Source organism: Lipotes vexillifer, unplaced genomic scaffold (genome assembly GCF_000442215.2).
Source record: "Lipotes vexillifer unplaced genomic scaffold, Lipotes_vexillifer_v1.1 scaffold107, whole genome shotgun sequence".
Taxonomy (NCBI): Eukaryota; Metazoa; Chordata; class Mammalia; order Artiodactyla; family Lipotidae; genus Lipotes; species Lipotes vexillifer.
In genome coordinates, this window is record NW_006777108.1 from 620,770 (window position 1) to 641,368 (window position 20,599).

General features: G+C 36.0%; 1 protein-coding gene across 1 annotated transcript in view; it reads right to left on the bottom strand.

The window, feature by feature from the left end:
* Positions 1 to 608: 608 nt before the first annotated feature.
* Positions 609 to 20,599, bottom strand: part of C1GALT1 (core 1 synthase, glycoprotein-N-acetylgalactosamine 3-beta-galactosyltransferase 1) — a 34,866-nt gene continuing 14,875 nt past the window's right edge. Inside the window, exons 2-4 of the mRNA XM_007450792.1 lie at positions 10,802 to 11,038; positions 6,939 to 7,606; positions 609 to 1,153 (exon numbers count right to left, since the gene is read on the bottom strand). Of these exons, the coding sequence (XP_007450854.1) occupies positions 935 to 1,153; positions 6,939 to 7,606; positions 10,802 to 11,038 (1,124 nt within the window). The 3' untranslated portion in view covers positions 609 to 934. The remainder of the gene's footprint in view (positions 1,154 to 6,938; positions 7,607 to 10,801; positions 11,039 to 20,599) is intronic.

Below are 20,599 nucleotides of genomic sequence, written 5' to 3' on the forward strand. Positions count from 1 at the left end.
TTGGACAGTTTTAAATAATCAGTTAAAAATGTTACTTAGTGATTCCTGAGAGTGGCACTAATATAAGAAAAGCATCCCCAAATAGCACTACATTTACTATTTATTAGTTACCCATAATTAACAATGGGCAAATTTGGGAATAAAATATTTAAAAATGCATGTTTACAGAATGCTATTAACACTTTCAGTAAATAAATATTAATAGTTGAGAATGGCATTCAAGAATGGTTAAACATGTTTAGGAAAGAGACAATGGGCACTCAGTAAAAGATTAACTATTAATTAGAACCAAGTATATAATACAGTCAAGGCCCATGATAATTTCAAAATGTGGTTTTATTAATGCACTTTAGGTCAAGTGCCATTCTTATTCTACCTTACTCTGGAAGAAATACTGCCAATTATAAATAGTCACAGCAAAATTTTCATTAGACAAGAGTTGCATGTGTGTGTGTGGGGGGGGCGGTGGTTGGTTCATTTATATCATACTGCAAATATAAACTCATGTTTTGAGTTTACAAACAACACTGAGCAACAATATTTCCTTCTAAATTTTCTTTAAGGCAGATCTGTGTAGCATCGTGTGTGGGTTACTAACAATGGTGCAGTGTAGTTTTAGCAAATTTAACTGTTTTAGTTTCTCAGTGAAAATAATACATGTGGTCAGGAACAGGCAACAAAATCTCTTCTAGTTCCTCTGCCTGGCCACCATTTTAAAAACACAAGTTTTTCATATATGTATATATATTACTGTATCAAAACACATTTCAACAGACTTCACAGCTCACTTAAAGCTTCAGTTTACAGTCATTCATATGAAAAATTTCTAATATGGAATGTTCACTTAGAAAGAATTCCTCACTGGGATTCCAGTGTTCTATATCAGAAATGGAGACGTTCTTCTTCAGTGCAATGCTAGACATTTTACCTCTGTTCATTTATGTTTTTCTTTCAAGGGCTCCTGATTTACTTTTGTATCTTCGTTTTTGTATGTTTGACTTATTTCCTTTAGCATCTTCTCAGGTAAGGCAGGTTGATATCTGTATAAATAACCATATGGACGAAGATGATAAACGAGGTATTCTAACTCATACATAGTTGTAGGATCAACATAGTGAAAAGAAACTGCAAGATCAGAACAGCAACCAGGACCCTAAAAAAGTAGTGGAAACAGGCATTATTAATAAATAGAACATTGTTAACATACAATATTCAAATACTGATAAAGGAAACACTAATTTTAACAGAATCCAAGCATTAAGGCTGGCAAAGTAAAGCAGAGGCACATAATTTATTAGACCTGTGAAAGAGACCAAGAGTTTTCAGAGTTCCCAATGATTTAAAATCAAACATGAAGTTGCTGAAGTACATCTAACTGAAACAATATTCTCTCATGCCCTATGGATTAGCAAAAAAAGAAAACGCTTGAGACCTCTTCAAATAAAAGGGTCAGCTATACAAAGGATAATGCTCTATTTCTCCAAGTTTTGCTTTCTCTTCATAACTTTCTCACTATGAAGTTCTGCTTGGCTCAGCCTCAGAAAGACACCTTTGGAACATTCAATGACTACAAAGCCTTGCCCAGTATGTGTCTGCAACCTAATACTTCATCGACAAATCAACCCAAACAGTATAGTATTTAAGAGAGGAAGTGCTGAGTCACACCTGGGTTTGAGTCTAAATTTTGCCTACTAGTATATAATCTTGGGCAAGTTACTTAATCTCTATAAGCTTCAATTTCCCCATGTTCAAAAGATGCTTACTTAAAGGAGACAACGTGTCACACGCTTGGTACCATGCTTTACCTATAGTAAATGCTCAATAAATGTTAGCTATTACTGACAGAATAATCAAGTTCAGGTGGCCCTCAGTAAGTAGGTCAAAGTTAAACCTTTGTTCAGTTATATAATTCTCATAGATTTCTAATAGAGTTGGCATGAGAGCAGATTTAAATAAAACAAGACAAAAACAAAATAACAAAAATACAACAAACATACAAAGAGGAATGAAAAACCAAGAAAATAAAACAGAAATTTAAAAAACTGTTCCCAGACTTAAATAGTCACAAGGCCATCTGGGGGTCAGAATTGGTATCTGGAGACTGTTTCACTCAGACGACTCCAAGAAAACTTAAGTCTCTAATGTCTTTGCAGGGGCCCAGGGAGAAAAACATTCTGGCAAGTTCCCAGAGAAGACTCATATTGACCTATTAAATTGAACATTTAATAATTCATGTTTGGAAGGATATAGCTTACAATGCAGTAAAAATCATTAAGAAATTGTCCACTGTATTTTCTCTGAGCTTTCCTTTGAAACAAACACTGGATATGTGGGTTTCTTGGACCACTTTGTAGATGCTGGAAAATTGTCTGGTGCCTACTTTTTACATCTTTAGGGAATTTAATAATAGGAACAAATATGAAAAGTAAACAGATAAGTCAACTTGTGATTATCAAACCAGCTCTGTCCAGTAGATATATGTGAGCCACACAATGCAATAGCCATACTTAAAAAGTAAAAATAGGTGAAATTAATTTGAATATATTTTAACTGAATAAATCTATATTATTTTCTTAATATTCAATAGGTGATCAATATTTTTTAAATTATTGATGAAATCATTCTTTTTATTTGTGCTAAGTCCTTGAAATCAAGTATGACTTTTACACCTGAGCACATCTAAATTTTGATAGCCATACTTCAAACACTCAATAGTCATATGTGGTTACTATAGTGGCCAGTGCATAGTAAACTAAAGACTAGAACAAGAGCGGTTAATATTAAATTACTGATCCTCTCTGGAAGCAATTTTATATAACTGTGAAATATTGCAATAATATTTTTGATAAGATTTACTGCATTAATTATGCTATACTCTATTGCGCTGTTTTGTTACTGGATGGCCAGGATACTGTTTTTATTAAGCTTTATAAACAATAAAAGGCTATAAAAAAACAGCTAAAATTATTAGAAACGAAATACCTAGTTCTTTGCATATGATTATGGATACCCCAAAAACTCGAGAGTAGAGTGAAAAATCATCAGAAATAAAAAATCCAGGAACAGAGTCAGATTTTAAAGATGCTTAAAAAAAAAAAAACCAAACAGCTTTCATGTATATACTAGTTAAAAAGTTCTAAGAAAAGAGCCCAAGTAGAAGAGTAACAAAAATACTAAAAACCTAGGGAGATACTTAAGAAATAAAGACTTACCTGAAGAAAAGTATAAAACTTTACTAAGGGACCTAAAAGGAACTTAAAAAATCCTGGGCAAAGATGTCCACTGTTCCTAAATTAATAAGTTTATACACCAGAATAAAGACATGAGAGTTGCCAAAACAATTTAAAAGAGAGGGAGAAATAAAGGAGAGGAAGACACACTCTTAATAACTTAAAATTTTTGTAAAGCTACAAGGTTCAAAACAATATGATACTGAGCCAAAACCAAATAGAACAGAACTGAAATCTCAGATACCAATCCTACTATAAGCAATGCTATAGTGAATGATAATAAAGGAGGTATTTTTAAATCAGTTAATGAAAGCAAGACACAGTTAATAAATGGTACTGGAATAATTAGTTAACAATTTGGAAAAATCAAGAGCTCTCTACATCAACCATATATTAGTAAGTTTCAAATGGATTAGAGTTAATGCAAATAAAACTGAAGAATTAATATAATAAACCATATTTGATCATTTCTGACCTACAAAAAGGCAATTTCACAAGTAGAGGGTTTTTTAAATATTTTAAAATCCACTTATTTTAAATCCACTGTATGAAGACTGATTGCAAATTTTCTGGTGAAAAATCTGCTGCTAGGGAATAGACTGTATGTAGTCCTAGAGAATAGACTTTATTCCTAGGGAACAGACTTTATTCCTAGGAATAGACTTACTTCTAGGGAAGTAAGAAGGTGGTATGAGAAGGGAACTGCACGCAAAGTTCTGAACAACCAGCTTAAGAACATAACTCTTTGATCATCTAGAATATCTCACACCCTAACCTCTAGAAAAAAATTTTCTACACTATATTTTCAGTGATTACTAGAGAGAGGAAGTGTATGTATGAGACTCAGGATGGCTCTGAAAACAGTAACTCCCTTAGAGAGAAGACGATTTATTAAATGATGAGTAATAATAGAAGTCTGATTTCACTTTGGGTTTATATAGAACCTCCTGAGAGAGAAGAGACAATATCAGAAGGTTGGGTCAATTTTGGAACTTCCAAGCCCATTTTACAATCTTCAATACAACTCACAAATTATTATAGAAGGAACATAAAATTTTCCATCCATTTAAAAAGCTAGTACAATTTAAATAAAATATGTACTATAGAAATATTTATTTTGTTAATATAAAGTATATTGTTGGGTATACCCTATATGTAGGTGGGAACTGTGGGCAGTACTCTTAAAGAGAAAGTAGGATATTTTGCTGGTTACAAAATAATGACAATTATGATGTCCCTTTACTGTTACTGTTATGTGTACTCAATATCAGATACTCTCAGTAAAATCTTACATGCATTAGGTGTATTTGTTATTATGCATTTGTAATGTTTTTGAGTTTGGGTATATTTTTGTATGGGAAAGGGTGCAGAATTAAGAAGGGAAGAGGTCAAGTAATCTTGGAATGGTTTAAGAAGAGTTTACACTAAAGAAGCATCCAAAGTAGTACCTCACTAAAACCAAAACAAAAATAGACTATCAAAAGCACACTTGGGAATACATCTGTTTTATAGTTTAGGAAATTCTTGCATCTCTAATAGCAATAAGATGCTAGCATACGGTTTCAAACAACCTCATTACATAAAACTGTGTTTTAAAATGTTTATTCAAGTGGAATTTATCCCAACAAAAGAATATTTATTCTAACATATCCCCTACCCTCCTTTCGGGGGCACATATCCCATTAATCAGAGAGGGGTGCTCATGATGGAAATAACACAAGCTTTTAGAACCAGAGTGGATTTGCAATACTGCCTAGGCTACTTAGCAGGATAGACCAGTTACTTGATTTTCCTGAGCCCCAGTTTTGTCCCCTCTTAAATGCAGGATTGCCGTAAGGATTAGCTATCATTTCTGTGTAAGTAACAAGAACACACTGGTGGTTGAGAGCTGAAATGGTAGTGATTTGCTTCAAGTTTTCCTTTTTAAAGCTGATAGCTTAAAGCTTGGGTCAGATATTCTCGGTCAAGGTTGTGAAAACAGTGCTGTTGACATTTTGGGCTGGATAATCTTTGTTGTGAGGGCTGTCCTGTGCATTGTGGAATGTTTAGCACCTAGTGGGTTTACAGTCTCGTGGGTTTCTATCCATTAGGTGTCAGTAGCAACTGCTAAGTTAACAAGCAAAAAGGTCTCCAGATTTTGCCAAATGTCCTCTGGGAAGCAAAAAAGCCCCCGGTTGAGAACCACTGTTCTAGATGATGATCTGAAAACATTGGCTCATGAAGTAGAGGAAGGTAGCACAAAGTGTATTATTTGTACCTTAGGGCCAGACGAAAGAAGGTGAAGAGCACTAGCGACTTGCCTTGAGACATATTAATCAACAAGAGAACTGAGTCTAAAAGCTACGTTTCATGACTCCCGGTCTCCAGTCATTCACTGCTGCAATGCTCATACAGTGAAAACCCAGCAACAGCCTACTAAAATATACATCGGCTGAAGAATGGGTAAGTTACAGTATATTCATATATTAGATTATGACACAGCAGTCTAAATTAATGAAGCAGATACATACATTAATGTTGACAAATTTCAATGTGTGAAAAAGGCATATGTTCAAGTATACATGAGGTATAATTCCACTTATTTAAAGACCTGCAAAACAATATCCTATATATTATTTATAGATTCATAAACATGTAGGAAAAATATAAAAACACGCATGGTTATTTTAAGTACTAAACTCATGATAGTGGTTAACTCTGAGGAAGGAGGTAAGAGAACTGGACTGAGGAGGGTACATAGGCCTCACCTAGTTCTATATCTTTTTTTAAAAAAAAAAAAAAATCTGAAGCAAATGTGACAAAAGATTAATATTTGGTAAAGCTGGTGGTTGGGTACAAAATAGTATATCCTTCTCAAATATTTAGCTATACATCTAAAATATTTAGTAAAATAATGTATTTTAGATAAAATTCTCAGGAATGTAAGCTAAGGTGTCAAGTGAGATCTAGGACTTATTAGGTGCTCACTGTGTGATAGACACGGTCCTACACCGTGGTAATTCACTGAATGAGACAGGTACACCGTGGTAATTCACTGAATGAGACAGGTACATCAGATCCATCTTACAAATGAGGAAACTTAGGCTCAGGAGTTAGGTAAATTTTGTCCATCCAAGGTCATTCAGCTATTAGGTGGGACAGCAGGATTTGAACATAGGTCTTTCTGAACCTCAAAGTCTTTTCATGCATTGTTCCTAAAGACATGAAGGCTCTCTACCCAGATCTTCCTGTAGCCTGCTTTCTAACCTCATTCAGGTTTCTGTTCAAAAGTTATCCTTTAGAGAAGTCTTCCTTAATTGCCTAAACTACAGTACCCCATTCCACTCTGGGTCACTCTCCATCCTATTACCTGGCTTTACTGTTCTTCAGGGCACTTGCCACTACCTAAAATCATATTATAACTTGACTTGTCTGCCTGTTTATTGTATGTCTCCTCATCCAGAATGTAAGGTTCACAAGAACTGGAACTTGGCCATATTTACTGCTATATTCTTAGTGCCTGGCATACAGTAGTACGAATATTTGTTGAATTACCACTGCCGACACCTTTGTTCTCATCTACTCTGTTACACTGCCATTCGATATAAAAAAGACTAAGGTAGATTCTTAGTTATTGATACAAAAGAAACATACACATTATTAGTTTTTTTTTAAAGTAAACAAAAGTCAGTCTAAGTACTTATACAGTAATAAAATTTCTAAACTTACCTCTACAGGAGGATAATAGTTATAATTCCAGTACCAAAAGGTTCTAGGCAGATAACCCTTAATTAAATGGTGTTCTGGTACAAAGGGATGAAAAGTTTCTTTTCCAGTGGTATCTCTGGAATCTCCTGCTTCTACATTTATAATTTCCATGCATCTCCCCAGTGCTAAATCTTCGATGGAGGAACTATGCGTACATTTGTCTGTTTTAAATGCATCAACAAATCTCTTCAAGGCTTCTTTGCTCAGTACATATCCTGCTCCTCCACTCATGTAGCCCTGCTTTACATAGGGCTTAAATCTTCTCCCAAAGTAAATGGGTTCTTCAGGGTTGTATTTTGAGAGAAGCCATCTCAAGTTATCTAATATAACATATGTATCATCATCTGCTTTCATAAACCAATCAGCATCTTCTAAATAATGATCATGAACATACTGAAAAGCTTTAATTGTTTTCCAGTATAGTTGGTCTCTGCCTTCTCTGGTTTTTAATCCCACAGCAGGGAAGTCTTTATTTTCTTCTGAACTCATAAATAAAACTTTATTACAACGCTGGGCCCATGTAGCTTTGACATGTTTAGCCTTTTTCTCTAGATTTTGAGGCCCTGTCATTACCCAGCAAAGAATTTTAACCTTCTGATAGAGGTTTTCGGCGATGTCAGTGTTCTCATCTATTAAACAGAAATTTTTTAAAGTTAATTTACATAGTTGTAAAATCCAAATAAATTATACCAAAGAAGACATTTTCTTAAACAATTTTAAAGATCCCCCCCACCACCCCATATACCTCTTTACCATTAGTGATTTAGCTGAAAGAAACAGAACATTGACAGGAATTTCCCACTGCTGTGAATAAGCTTCTGAAGGGCAGTAAAGACAAACTAATGAAGTAGCAGTTCATTTTGGAGTCCACAAGAGTTTCGTGTTAAGAATTTCTACAAGTACCCTGAGATGGTTTTAAAAATGCTTTCATGACTACCCCAGTTCGAAGAAGAGGAGTTAATGCAAAACAAAATTTACTTCTTACAGTAACATACCTCATTCCAAAATGCAAATCTAACAGTGAGAAACAGAAGAACAGGTAGAGGTGTATTTCCAAGATTGTCTAGAGCAATGTTTTTCAAAGCACTGGTTTGAAAAGAAATAGGGAGCTTATGCCAGAATATAAAGCAACATGTTACTTCTTTCATCGAGGAAGTTTTACTACAACCTATCAAAACGTCCACTTAACTCAGCAGCGAGCTTAACTGAGTTACATCCTGGTGCAAGATCCTTATTAGGATGCAGACAGGTAACAAACAATTCACAGGATGTCAGGCCAAGGCTACCTTTTGAGTAACACTGTTCTAGAGGAAGAATCCAACTATGATATTCCAGATCAGTGCTTGGTGAAGGATCAATTTTTATTTCCAATAGTTAGAGACCTATACTTTTGTAAATATGCTAAAAATGAATTACTAATAAAATAAAATTTAAAAAATAAATATAAAATACAAGCCCAAAGTTTTTATTTCTAGATTTATTCAAAATTATTGTCAAATTACCATAAAGGTTTCTAACTATTTAATCCTGATTTTAATACTTATTTAGTTGTGGACCAGCATGAGTCTGCAAAATCTCACTTTGTGTAGCAATGCTCTAGGCAGAATCCTGAGAAACATCCTTAAAGTTAAGGTCAACCAGTGAGTTACAAAAGCTCAGCCCTGCAAAAAATTAACAACTGGAGGCATAAATTTCTAGTTAACTGATGGAGAGGGAGTAGAAGGAAAGATTGGGCAGGGCATGAAAGTATTCTCATGTCCCTCTGAATATCAAGAATTCACAATCCAAAAACAAAGAAAATTACCCTCTTTTCAGTCAGAGAGCATTCACATTTCATATACTTGAGGAGCCCAATCTCTTAGCTGTACAGATATACCAAATCCTGGATGGTGGGGAAAGTGGTGGAAGCAGCAATCCCCAATATGTTTCACTTAGAGCAAGACATCCTTCTCCCTACTGCTGGAATCTGGCAGATAGTCTTTCTCATTCTTTCAATTATTAATTCATTCATTACTCTGTAGTAGGCATGTGCTGGTACAGGAGATAAAAAGATGAATAAGACACATGCCCTGCTTCAGAAGAATTCATTCTAGCATGGGAGCTTGGCATGCAAACCAATACTTGCCATATACTAGAAATGCTATAATAGAGGTATGTATGAAGGTTCCAATGTGCTGAGGGTAAAATAAAGCAATGCCTTATAAACACTATAGAAGAGTGGAATGGGAAGTTGGCTAGAATAGAGAAGGGGATATAAAGCAATATCAGGAAAAATAAGAGATGATGCAAAAATTAGGTCTTTAAATGAAGCTCACCAGAAGAAAGGACAAAAGGCATGGTCAAGTTTGCTTGAGAGCAGGTACATGGATATACGGCCTGAACTAGGGCAAGCGTGCTACAGATTGAGAGAAGTAACCTAAAAAATGGTAAAGAAGCAGACTGTTAGAATTTATGAGAAACAGGATCGATTGGTAAGCAAAGGAAAGTACCTACCACGACTTCATAGTTTCTGGCTTAGGCAGAAAGTAATGAGCTATATAAAAATAGGAGGAAGAACGAATTTTAGGATTATAAAGGAAAAGGAGTGTGACTTACACATGTTAAGTCTGAGAGAAACAGACCTCTAGCATACCCCACATTCTGTGGACCATCAAGTAGGACAAGTAGATCCTAGTATATGTGCCTGCAGTGAGGCCGATCTAGTACAGCCTACCAGGGGTAGAGAAGCCTGGCTCCAACGGATCAACTGAAGACCTAGAGCAATGATACAGATCAAGTGCACAATGCTTAAACTGCTCTGTGATAAGAACATGGCTGCTCAGAGTTGAATCACTGTCATATAAACATTCACACACACAACCCACTTTGTAATAGTATGCATGTATTTGCTAGTTCATAAAACTCAACAAGGATGTGATACCTCGCCCTCAACCTCAGCTTGAGAGGTAGGAAAGAAGCAATTTACTGCCCAAAAGATAAGAGAAAAAATGCTTAATGGGGGACCCTCTGCATTCCAGAATTCCAATGGTTTTTCAAGCTGCTGTATTCTTTTCTGTCAAATAAATCACAATTTGCAGAGATCTTTGAATTCTGAATGTCTTCTCGTAGTGTGTGGAACTGGGCTAAGGTAAAGCCAGCAAGGTAAAGATGGAAACTAAAATTATGGGGATTGATGACATCACACAGGCAAAGAAAGAGCCAAAGGACAGAAACTTGGAGAAAACCAACATTTAAGGGGCACACTAAGGACATAATTCAGAACATCTGGATAGAGGTAGAAGACCAGGAGAAAATGAAGTCATTATATATAACACATTCCTAGTTTTCTACTTCCCTAATTTTTTATGCCTCTCAAAACAAGAAAAGATTAGTTACGTTAGCTACTGATAAAATATAAATTGAGATTTATATATACCTCTTGAGCTTTTCTAGGAAAACAAGACTAAGCAAAAACCAAGATTGAAACAAGATGATAGCAAAAACCAAAGACACAGATATGAACTATGATAACAAAATTAAAATTTTTAGAAACAAATCTAACTTGAAAGTCTTGCCTTTCCCCAAATTATGGTTTCTGAACTATTTCTATTTAAAAATAAATTCAAAGTTAATATCTTACACCCTAAATAAATCTGGGATTTAGCAATTTCCTTCTCCTGAGGCAAACCAAGAACTGTCATTTAATATCTAGAATTAAGCTCATTTTCATCAAAAGATATAGTGATATAATAAAATTCATATAAATAACTTTTTCCAATTCTCTCAACACTTAAACCGATTGAAAAATATGGTTTCTCTTTACTCCTTAATAAAGTAAGCCATACCTTTATGTTGGCTAGCATCTGCATCAAAGTTCATCTGTCCTTCTAGATGATTCTGTTCATTATCATATGAATGCCTAGCATGAGGATCATTATGAAGAATATTAGGCTGGAGGTCCCTCTGTTCTCCCAACAAAATACTAAGTAGCTGAGAACATAAAACAAATCCGATTGCTGATCCACAAAGGAAGGTTAAAAAATTCAGCCAAGATTTAGAGGCCATTTCCCGAAAATGTATTTCTGTAAGAAAAAAATGAGCAGGATGTTATAAATTATAAAGCAATATAAATACCAAGAGTAAGGACTGATAACTTTTAGCTATACTGGGAAGTTAATTCCTTTCCTACAGGAGAACATATCTAAGAGTATTTAACTTTCATCTCTCTATGTGCTGCGAAAACACACAGTATGGACAATTCAATAAAATAAACGAGTAGCAACTAGGAGGATCACTGCTGGGGTGGGGAACGGGCAAATATGTCAGTATTTACACACGGAATTTCCTGTTCTTCTAGCCAGGATCCTGCATGGACCCAAGCCTGCTTGCCACGTTCTTTTTCTTTCTTTGCTATCAAAATACTTAAATTTACCCTTTTTCTCTTTTGGTAGTAATCATTACCTACTCTCATCAGGGGTCAGCAAACACTTTCTGTAAAGAATTAGAAATAAAATACATCAGGCTTTGTGGACCACAAACAGTGTCTTGTATATTCTTTTTCTTGCTTTTTTATTAAAACAATCTTTTAAAGATGTAAGAAGAATTCTTAGCTTGTAGAAGGCTAGAGTCAGCACTGTTTTGGGATCCGCAGGGCCAAACCTATCTGCCACCTGTTTTTGTAAGTGAAGTTTGACTTGAATACACCCCGTGTTGACTATGGCTGCTTTTGCACTACAACAGCAGAGTTGAGTACCTGCAACAGTGGCAGTATGTCCCACAAAGCCTCATCTAGCCCTTTAAAAAAAAGTGTGCCAACTCCTCGCCCTAATACCCAGGCTTCATTGCAGTGTTGAATGCAGCTGCCACCTGCTCACCATCTTTCATTGCTACCCCACTGGACTGCAAGACCCCGAACAACATCTATATATCACTAGGATTAAGTAGGATGCCTGGGACAGTGGCTGCTCGACAAATGCCTGTTGAACTGCCAGACAACGAAACAGCGTTTCGTTGCTAATTAAGCGTTTGCTAATAATTACTACATTGTGAACTTATAAATTCCTATGAAATTCTTATGAGAATAGTCCTAATTCTACAGTTTCCAACTCCCCAAGATAATTTTTAAACATTTGCTAAGCATCTACCACATGCCAGATGCAGTCCATACTTTATCTTGCTTGAAAAAAATTTTAATTTTAATTTCATTTTTCCTTCTCACTATGACCACTTTGCAGATAAGAAAACAGAAATTTTAAAAAGTTAACAGATAACTTGCACAGGTTGACAAAAATCAATAAAAGTCACAATTTGAACCCAAGTCTGTCTGCTTAAAAAGTCAGTGCTTTTTTTTTTCTTGCGGTATGCGGGCCTCTCACTGTTGTGGCCTCTTCCGTTGCGGAGCACAGGCTCCAGACATGCAGGCTCAGTGGCCATGGCTCACGGGCCTAGTCGCTTCGCAGCATGTGGGATCTTCCCAGACTGGGGCACGAACCCGCGTCCCCTGCATCGGCAGGCGGACTCTCAACCACTGCGCCACCAGGGAAGCCCCAGTGATCTTTCCATTGCATTTCTCAAACTCTTTACCCAATCACCACCAACAGCACAGGACAATGGACATGTATAGTGAAGGTAGGGGTTTGGGAGATATGACAGTCAAAATAAAAACTGCTTTGAAATATTTTGTAAAAACAAATAAACAAACCAATGATCACCACTGGAACAACAAAACAATTTCATGTGGTTATATTTCCAGAATGGCTAGGTTCTTTAAAACCAACCATCCAGCTAAGTACAACCAGAAAAACTGAACAAAATGTAAAAATATATATGTTTGGAGACACTGGTAAGATATCAAGGCAGTGAGAATTGAGGGGAGTGGGTACAAGCTCTGGAAAAAGAAAGAAGTCAGGAAAGGTAGGCTGGACATTTGGCACAGCTTCATTCCTCAAGACAGCTACTGATTCTGACAGAGAAAACAGGAGCTGATGCAAAGAAGCTAAGAAAAAAAACAGAGTCCAGCATCTGTCTTGGAGAAGAGGTCTTGGAAAACAGCCAGGCTTTTATCTGGACCCTGAAAGGCTACAAGCTAGGAATAAGGAAGGAGCAGAAATTAGACCAACCTTCACAAGGACTGAAGCCCAAGTTGGAATCATCTTAACCACTGACTGATTAGGGTGATCTACCCCTAGCCTAACTGCAAAAATAAAGTTTCCTGGATAAATATAAAATTATGGAGAACCTCAAATTATTATTATAATTTTTTGGTAGTGATAATGTCCAACACAATAAAAAATAATCAGATATCAAAATTAAAAGTCTGACTGAAAACAGAGAAAAGAGTGGAAAATAGAAATTGACCCACAGGAGACTTAGATAAGAGATTTTCCTACTAATAACTTTAGTTAGTCAATAAGTTCAATGACAAGATTAAGATATAAGGTATAGAATAGACATAGACGAAGAGGAAAATTAATAAACTGAAAGCCAGGTCAGAAGAAACTACACAGACTGAAGTACAAAAAGACATAAGGATAGTAAATAAAAAATTGAGCGAAAGAAACATAAGGAATAGAGTGAAAAGGTCTAACATATGTGTTAATTGGAATCTCTGAAGAAAAAGAGACACATGATTGAGGAGAACCAGTATCTGAAGAAATAATGACTGAACATTTTCCAAAACTGGCAAAAGACTACCAACTATCAGATTTCAGGAGGCTCTATGAAACACAAAAAAATTTAAAAACTAAAAAAAAAAAGAAAGAAAAGAAAATGATACCAAGAAACACCACAGTGAAACTGCCAAAAACCAAAGACAAAGAAAGCATTTTATATCCAGCAAAAATTGCCTTCAGAAATAAATCTGAAAAAGATTTTTCAAAAAATAAAATCTGAATGAATTCATAATAAGCAGGTCTACTCTAAAAGAAATACTAAAAGGAGGGACTTCCCTGGTGGTGCAGTGGTTAAGAATCCACCTGCCAATGCAGGGGACACGGGTTTGAGCCCTGGTCTGGGAAGATCCCACATGCCATGGAGCAACTTAAGCCCGTGTGCCACAACTACTGAGCCTGTGCTCTAGAGCCTGCAAGCCACAACTACTGAGCCTGTGTGCCAAAACTACTGAAACCTGCGCGCCTAGAGCCCATGCTCCACAACAAGAGAAGCCACCACAATGAGAAGCCCGCGCATGCACTGCAACGAAGAGTAGCCCCTGCTCGCCACAACTACAGAAAGTCCGTGCACAGCAACGAAGACCCAATGCAGTCATAAATAAATAAATAAATAAATAAACAAATAAATAAATTTTTAAAAATACTAAAACAAGTTCTTCAGGCAGAAGGAAAAGAATTCCATGAAAATTCAGAGATGTAAAAAGGAAGGGTGAGCTATAAAAAGCTTATGTATATAAATAAATACAAATGAACACAGGCTACATAAAACATTAAAAAGTTCCCACAAGGTATTATTACTATTATCATTAAAATAAATGACAAAACTGGCAGAAAAAGTGTGAGGATACAAAGAGTTTAAGTGTTCTAAAATCATTTTGTTGTGTAAAAATACTAATATCTGACTTTAAGACACTAGGAGGGCTTCCCTGGTGGCACAATGGTTAAGAATCTGCCTGCCAATGCAGGGGACACAGGTTCGAGCCCTGGTCTGGGAAGATCCCACATGCTGTGGAGCAACTATGCCCGTGTGCCACAACTACTGAGCCTGCGCACCTACAGCCCGTGCTCTGCAACAAGAGAAGCCATTGCAGTGAGAAACCTGTGCATCGCAACGAAGAGTAGCTCCCGCTCGCCGCAACTAGGGAAAGCCCGCACGCAGCAGTGAAGACCCAATGCAGCCAAAAATCAAATAAATAAATAAATTTAATTAAAAAAAGAAAATACACTAGGAATGTATACTATAATTGCTGATGTAATCATTAAAAAGGTAAAAATATATAAGTAAAACTCTAATAGAAAAAATTAAATGATAAAATAATATAAGTATTTTCAAGGCAGAAAAAAGGGAGAAATGGATAAAAAAATACGTGGGACAAACAGGAAACAAAGTTATATGATTAACTAAACACAAATTTAGCTGCAATAGCATTAACTATAAAAAGACTAAAAATTCGATTTAAAAGATACAGATTACCAGCCAGACTAGAGAAAAAATAAACCCAAGTATACGCTGCTTACAAGAGACATATATCAAATATATTCAGAAAGTTAAGAGCAAAAGGATGGAAAGAGATACGGCATCCAAACACTTATAAAAAGAAAGTATGTTAAAATCAGACAAAACAAATGAGTAGTGGTTACCTGGTTTGTTGTCTTCATGATATTCATTAAACTCTGCATTTATGATTTACACACTTTTCTGTATTAACATTTACTTTAGTAAAAGTTTTATATAAAAATACTTCCATATGACCTTTATTTTATCCCATTTAATACACATTTAATATATGTATATTTGACATAAAAATATTTATTCCAAAATCTGTAAGTAAATTTGTCATGCCATGGAACTATATTACCATGCTTATCCTGTATCTTGTATCTCAGGCCCTCTCTCTTGAATAGCAATTCCAGTTTGAGAAGAATGACCCTAAGGGAAAGTGGAGAGCAAAGCTGCTCAACACCAGAGATGTAAATTACCAATATGAAACCAGCAGGCACTTGTTTACTTCTTTTGCTCTATCTTTACTATAACTTCAAGTTTAGAAAGGTAGGCCTTCATGGGTAAAGAGTATATATGTCCTGCTCAACTCCCCCATTCAATTTCCCAGAGGAAAAGCAGAAACAAGTTTACCAAGTCTTTCTGCTGTTTTCCCTGAGGGGCAGGGTCCTCAATTTCTCCCTCCCACTGTCTTCTTTTCCCCATTCAAACTGCCCTTTAACAAAATCCTTATAATTCAAAAGGTGTAATCTACAATCCCAGAAAAATATCCTTCCTGCTTTAAGTGCTTCTTTTGAAACACTAAAATTCTCCAGATTATTTGAAGCCCAGTTCATTAAACCTTGCTCTAGCCAAAACCTTGGTCTGAGATTACATTCAAAAAGCCAAAGAGAACTGACTACTTAACTATCTTTTTGCTATTATGTGAGCTCTCCCTTTAACTGGAGTGTACATTATTAAGACTTGATACAACTGACGTCAGTGATTTCAAAGAATCATGAATTGAAAACATGAAGCTGAGAGAAGTAAGTGAAAGGCATCACAACTCCAAATTTCTTATGGTAATTAAAGAAAGACTGGCAGAGTACGATTGAAGCCGTAAACCGAAGGAAAGCTATTAAGGTAACAGCAGGCACTTAAGAAACTGAGAACTCAACTAGGAGCCACAATGCAAGCAATTCCCCACATCTTGTAATTCTCCCACTGACACTCTGCCTTCTAACACACTAGTTTTGATTTTTTATTCTTTTTGTACTGGCTGTGACTTTCCTTACCTTAACACCAGATATAATCACGTTACAGTCTCAGAAGGGCACAAATCCATCTGAAATTTCCATGGCTGCAGAGTCTACCACTCCTGGTACTGGAAAGCAATACTCACAGCGGCGTTCAGTACCACTCAGACAGAAAGCACTGTGACTGAGAACAGGAAGTAAGGACTGTAGGGCCTGAGAAAATTCTTATTTCCATCACCACAGTGAATATCTGAAGTGAAGGAAGTGCTGATCAAGCTCCAGTAACCATGAACACTAACCTGCTACCCAGCCATTTTCCAAGAAGATACTGAGCTTCCGAACAAGCCTACTTCTGCAGCATGGAGGTTTTATTATTTGTAGATGGATAGGGTTTTCTTAGCTGAGGTAGCACTTTTTTAGAAAGACACCTGTTCTGGGGGTGACTGGAGGGTAAACTGACTTCTTGATTTTACAAAATTTGTTAACTTTAAAATATTCTGTGATGCTGTTCGATGCCTGTCATACTCTTACCCCTTCCGGTCCAGAGAATTCTCAGTCAGCATGTGCTGGCTTATCCCTGTTACTTTTACCCCATCTCCTTCCAATTTCAAGGGCTCCTGCCTTATGACTAAATTTCTGTATACCTCCATTTTTCTTTCTTGTTCCTGGCATAAAAGAGCTACCTCATGTGAGTGGAATGCACCCCAAGCCCCACTCAGATTTTTGGCAAAAATCATCACCCCCCACCTCTTCAGCTTCTTAACACAAGAGTCTAAAGTAGACCAGGTTGGAAGGAGACATTGCTTAACAACACCACACATTACAAGGGCTTTAATATATATTAATTAGAATTGAATGCAGGGAAGTTATCAATGCCACCTGTTTTCCAAACCTGATGCATAATCAGAATCATTTGAAGAGATTTTAAAACTACAGATTTCAGATGCAAAAGTGCTGGGACAACTAAAATTTAAATTTATATATATATGTTTTTTGCGGTACGAGGGCTTCTCACTGTTGTGGCCTCTCCCGTTGCGGAGCACAGGCTCCGGACGCGCAGGCTCAGCGGCCATGGCTCACGGGCCCAGCCGCTCCGCGTCATGTGGGATCCTCCCGGACCGGAGCACGAACCCGTGTCCCCTGCATCGGCAGGCGGACTCTCAACCACTGCGCCACCAGGGAAGCCCTATATTTTTATTTTTTAAGGAACAGCTTTGTGCTATTCATTGGTTAAAAAAAAAAAAATCAAGCAAATACAGAACTATGTGAAGAAGAAAGAAACCACCCCAAATCCCATCACTCAGAAACAACTATCATTAACATCTGGTGAATATCATTACAAATATGAATAACATCTTTATGAATAACAGAGATAGAAGGGGGGATAATTATACCTAACATTTGGGCCCTGTACTAATAAGAGCATGGATTACCTGTAAACCATAAACTAGGGACAATTAATCCCACTTTACAGATGAACTCAGACACAGAGGGCTTAGTAAGCTTCCCAAGATCACATCAGCAATTGGAATCAAGAATTCAGATTCTTAACCATTGTGATATCGTTTTACAGAATTGGGATTATATTAGTCATGCTACTTTTAACATAGTAAATTAGATTTATTTGAATTTATAGAAAAAAGGAAAATTAAGTGAATCTAAATTAACTTTGAACATCAGCTAATAAACATTTACAATGTGAACCCCCTCCTCTAAACAATCCCTCTAAAGATAAGGATTATGAAAAACATAAAGCAATCAGAGGCCTTAATTTTTTATAACATATTTCAAATTTAGACAGTACCTATTGATTTCTTGCTTTGAGAATGTGTAAATCAGCATATATATACATACTCCCACAACAATCAATTTTTGTGAACTACTTTTATTCTGTAAAATTTACAGTTTATATTCTGTAAATTACACTAATTCCCATGACTGCTTGATCTTGAATATATTTTAAATTGGACTCTATGCTCATTAATAGTTCTTTTAGCACAGCTGCTCTAAATGTGAGTTCTTTATTAATGTGTTTTTGTTGGCTGGATTTCAGCAAGTAATTTTTGTAATGGTGCTCATTGGTGCTATATTCTAAATTCTTGCAGGCTGGAGAATGTTTACTTCTGCCTTTATACCTGAAGCACAACTTGACCTAGTACAATCTCTCTTCTTCTTAAAACTCTAAAAATTACTCAGGGTCTTCCCATATTGGTGCCAGAGACTTTGAGGGTAGGCTGATCTTTTATCCTTGTATATAGATAAATGCTCCTCTTCTCTTATGGTTGGTTTTCAGTCACTCATTGGTCACTAATATCCTCTCACCAAGACTTTAATGCCCTTTATTACATGAGCAAATCCTTCCTCCAGTTTTTTAGGCTTTCAGAAAGTCAGTGGAATTCATAATAAAGTCCTAGGCTTTCAGTGTTTTTTATTTGTTTTTTAAATTTTAGTACTTTATACCATATCCTGCCAGGGTTGTCAGTCTAGAATTTGTAATCTGTTCTGGATTATCATATTCATTTGTTATATTTACATATTCAAAATATATTTCTCTCTTCAAATCACATTAAAATGATGTTCAAAAACTTTTTTCCCCAAAGACTTTCCTTATATAATTGGGATGAATGTTATATAGTGATACAACTTATAAATGCTTACAAATACACTGTATGTGAGGCATTATGTTTGAAACTTTTATATGTTTTCTCTGATCCTCACAATTGGATATAAAGTAGGAGGAATCAGTCAACCTGAATTCAAGACATCATACAGCTACTGAAATCAAGATTCTATAGTACTGGTGGAGGGAAAGACTCATGGATCAATGGAGTAGACTAGAGAACCAGAAACAGACCACTTAAATAGCTCTACTGATTTCTGACAAAGGTACAAAAGCAACTGACTGGAGGAAAGATAAACTTTTTGATAAATGGTGCTGGACATCCCTAAGCAAAAAAATAAACCCTGACCTGAGTCTCACATCTTATATAAAAACTGAATCAAAATGGATCACCGACTTAAATGTAAAACATGCAACTATAAAATTTTTAGGAAAAAGGAAGGAGAAAAATCTTCAAGATTAAGAGGTAGCCAAAGAGTTCTTAGACTTGACTCCAAAAGCACAATTCATAAAAGGGTAAAACTGATAAACTGGACTTCATCAAAATTAAAAACTTTTGCTCTGTGAAAGACCCTACTGAGAGAATGAAAAGACAAGCTACAAACTGGGAGAAAATATCTGTAAACCACATACCTAACAAAGAACTAGTATTTAGAATATATTAAAAACTCCCAAAACTAAACAGAAAAAAATAAACAATCCAATTAGAAAATAGGCAAAAGACATGAACAGATATTTCACTGAAGAGGATGTATAGATAACATGAACATGAGAAAATGTTCAACTTCATTTACCATTAGGAAAAATGCAAATTAAAACCACAATGAGATATCTCTACTTACCTATAAGGATGGCTAAAATAAAAAACAGTGATACCACCAAATGCTGGTGAAGTGGAAAAACTAGATCACTATACATTGCTGATGGGAATGTAAAAGGATGTCCAGCCACCACAGATCAAAGGTAACTACGCAGAGAAAAATATGTTCTGACCCATGAAACAAACCCAACTTCTTATCAAGGTAAACTATTCACCCTGACAAAATGGGAAAACAGCCAAACAAATCTGAATGATATGCCTCCAACCTGGTGAAGCCCCCCTACTGCCTAGAGTCTTAAAATAAAAAATCATTAAAAAGTCAAAGTTCCTACTTGCAGCTGTCCAAGGTCCCAGCTCCCCAATTTACCTCTCTCAGGTAGCTAACTGACTAGACAGAAACTGTCAGCCAGCAGCAGCACAGATCTCTAGCTCAAAATTTAAAGGGAAGATCCAAATGGTGCATAAAACAATTATCTATCTATCTAGGTAATAAAAGAGATTTTCAACTACACTATTTTTAAGCAAGGTTACCTAGAATTGATTCTATTAAAAAATGAACAAGCATAAATACATGGAACCTACATAAAAACCTTGTAGTGGGAAACAAAATTAAACATAGGATGCAAAAGACAAGGGAAAAGCACAGACCTGAATACTTACTCCATAGGAAAGAAAATCTTAAACTACATAGGACTATTTTGTAGTCTTTTAGAAACTGAAGGGATTAGAGCAATTATGCAGGAAATGATAGCTATGAAAGATGGGCAATGGAGAGCCAACAGAGAAATAACTTATT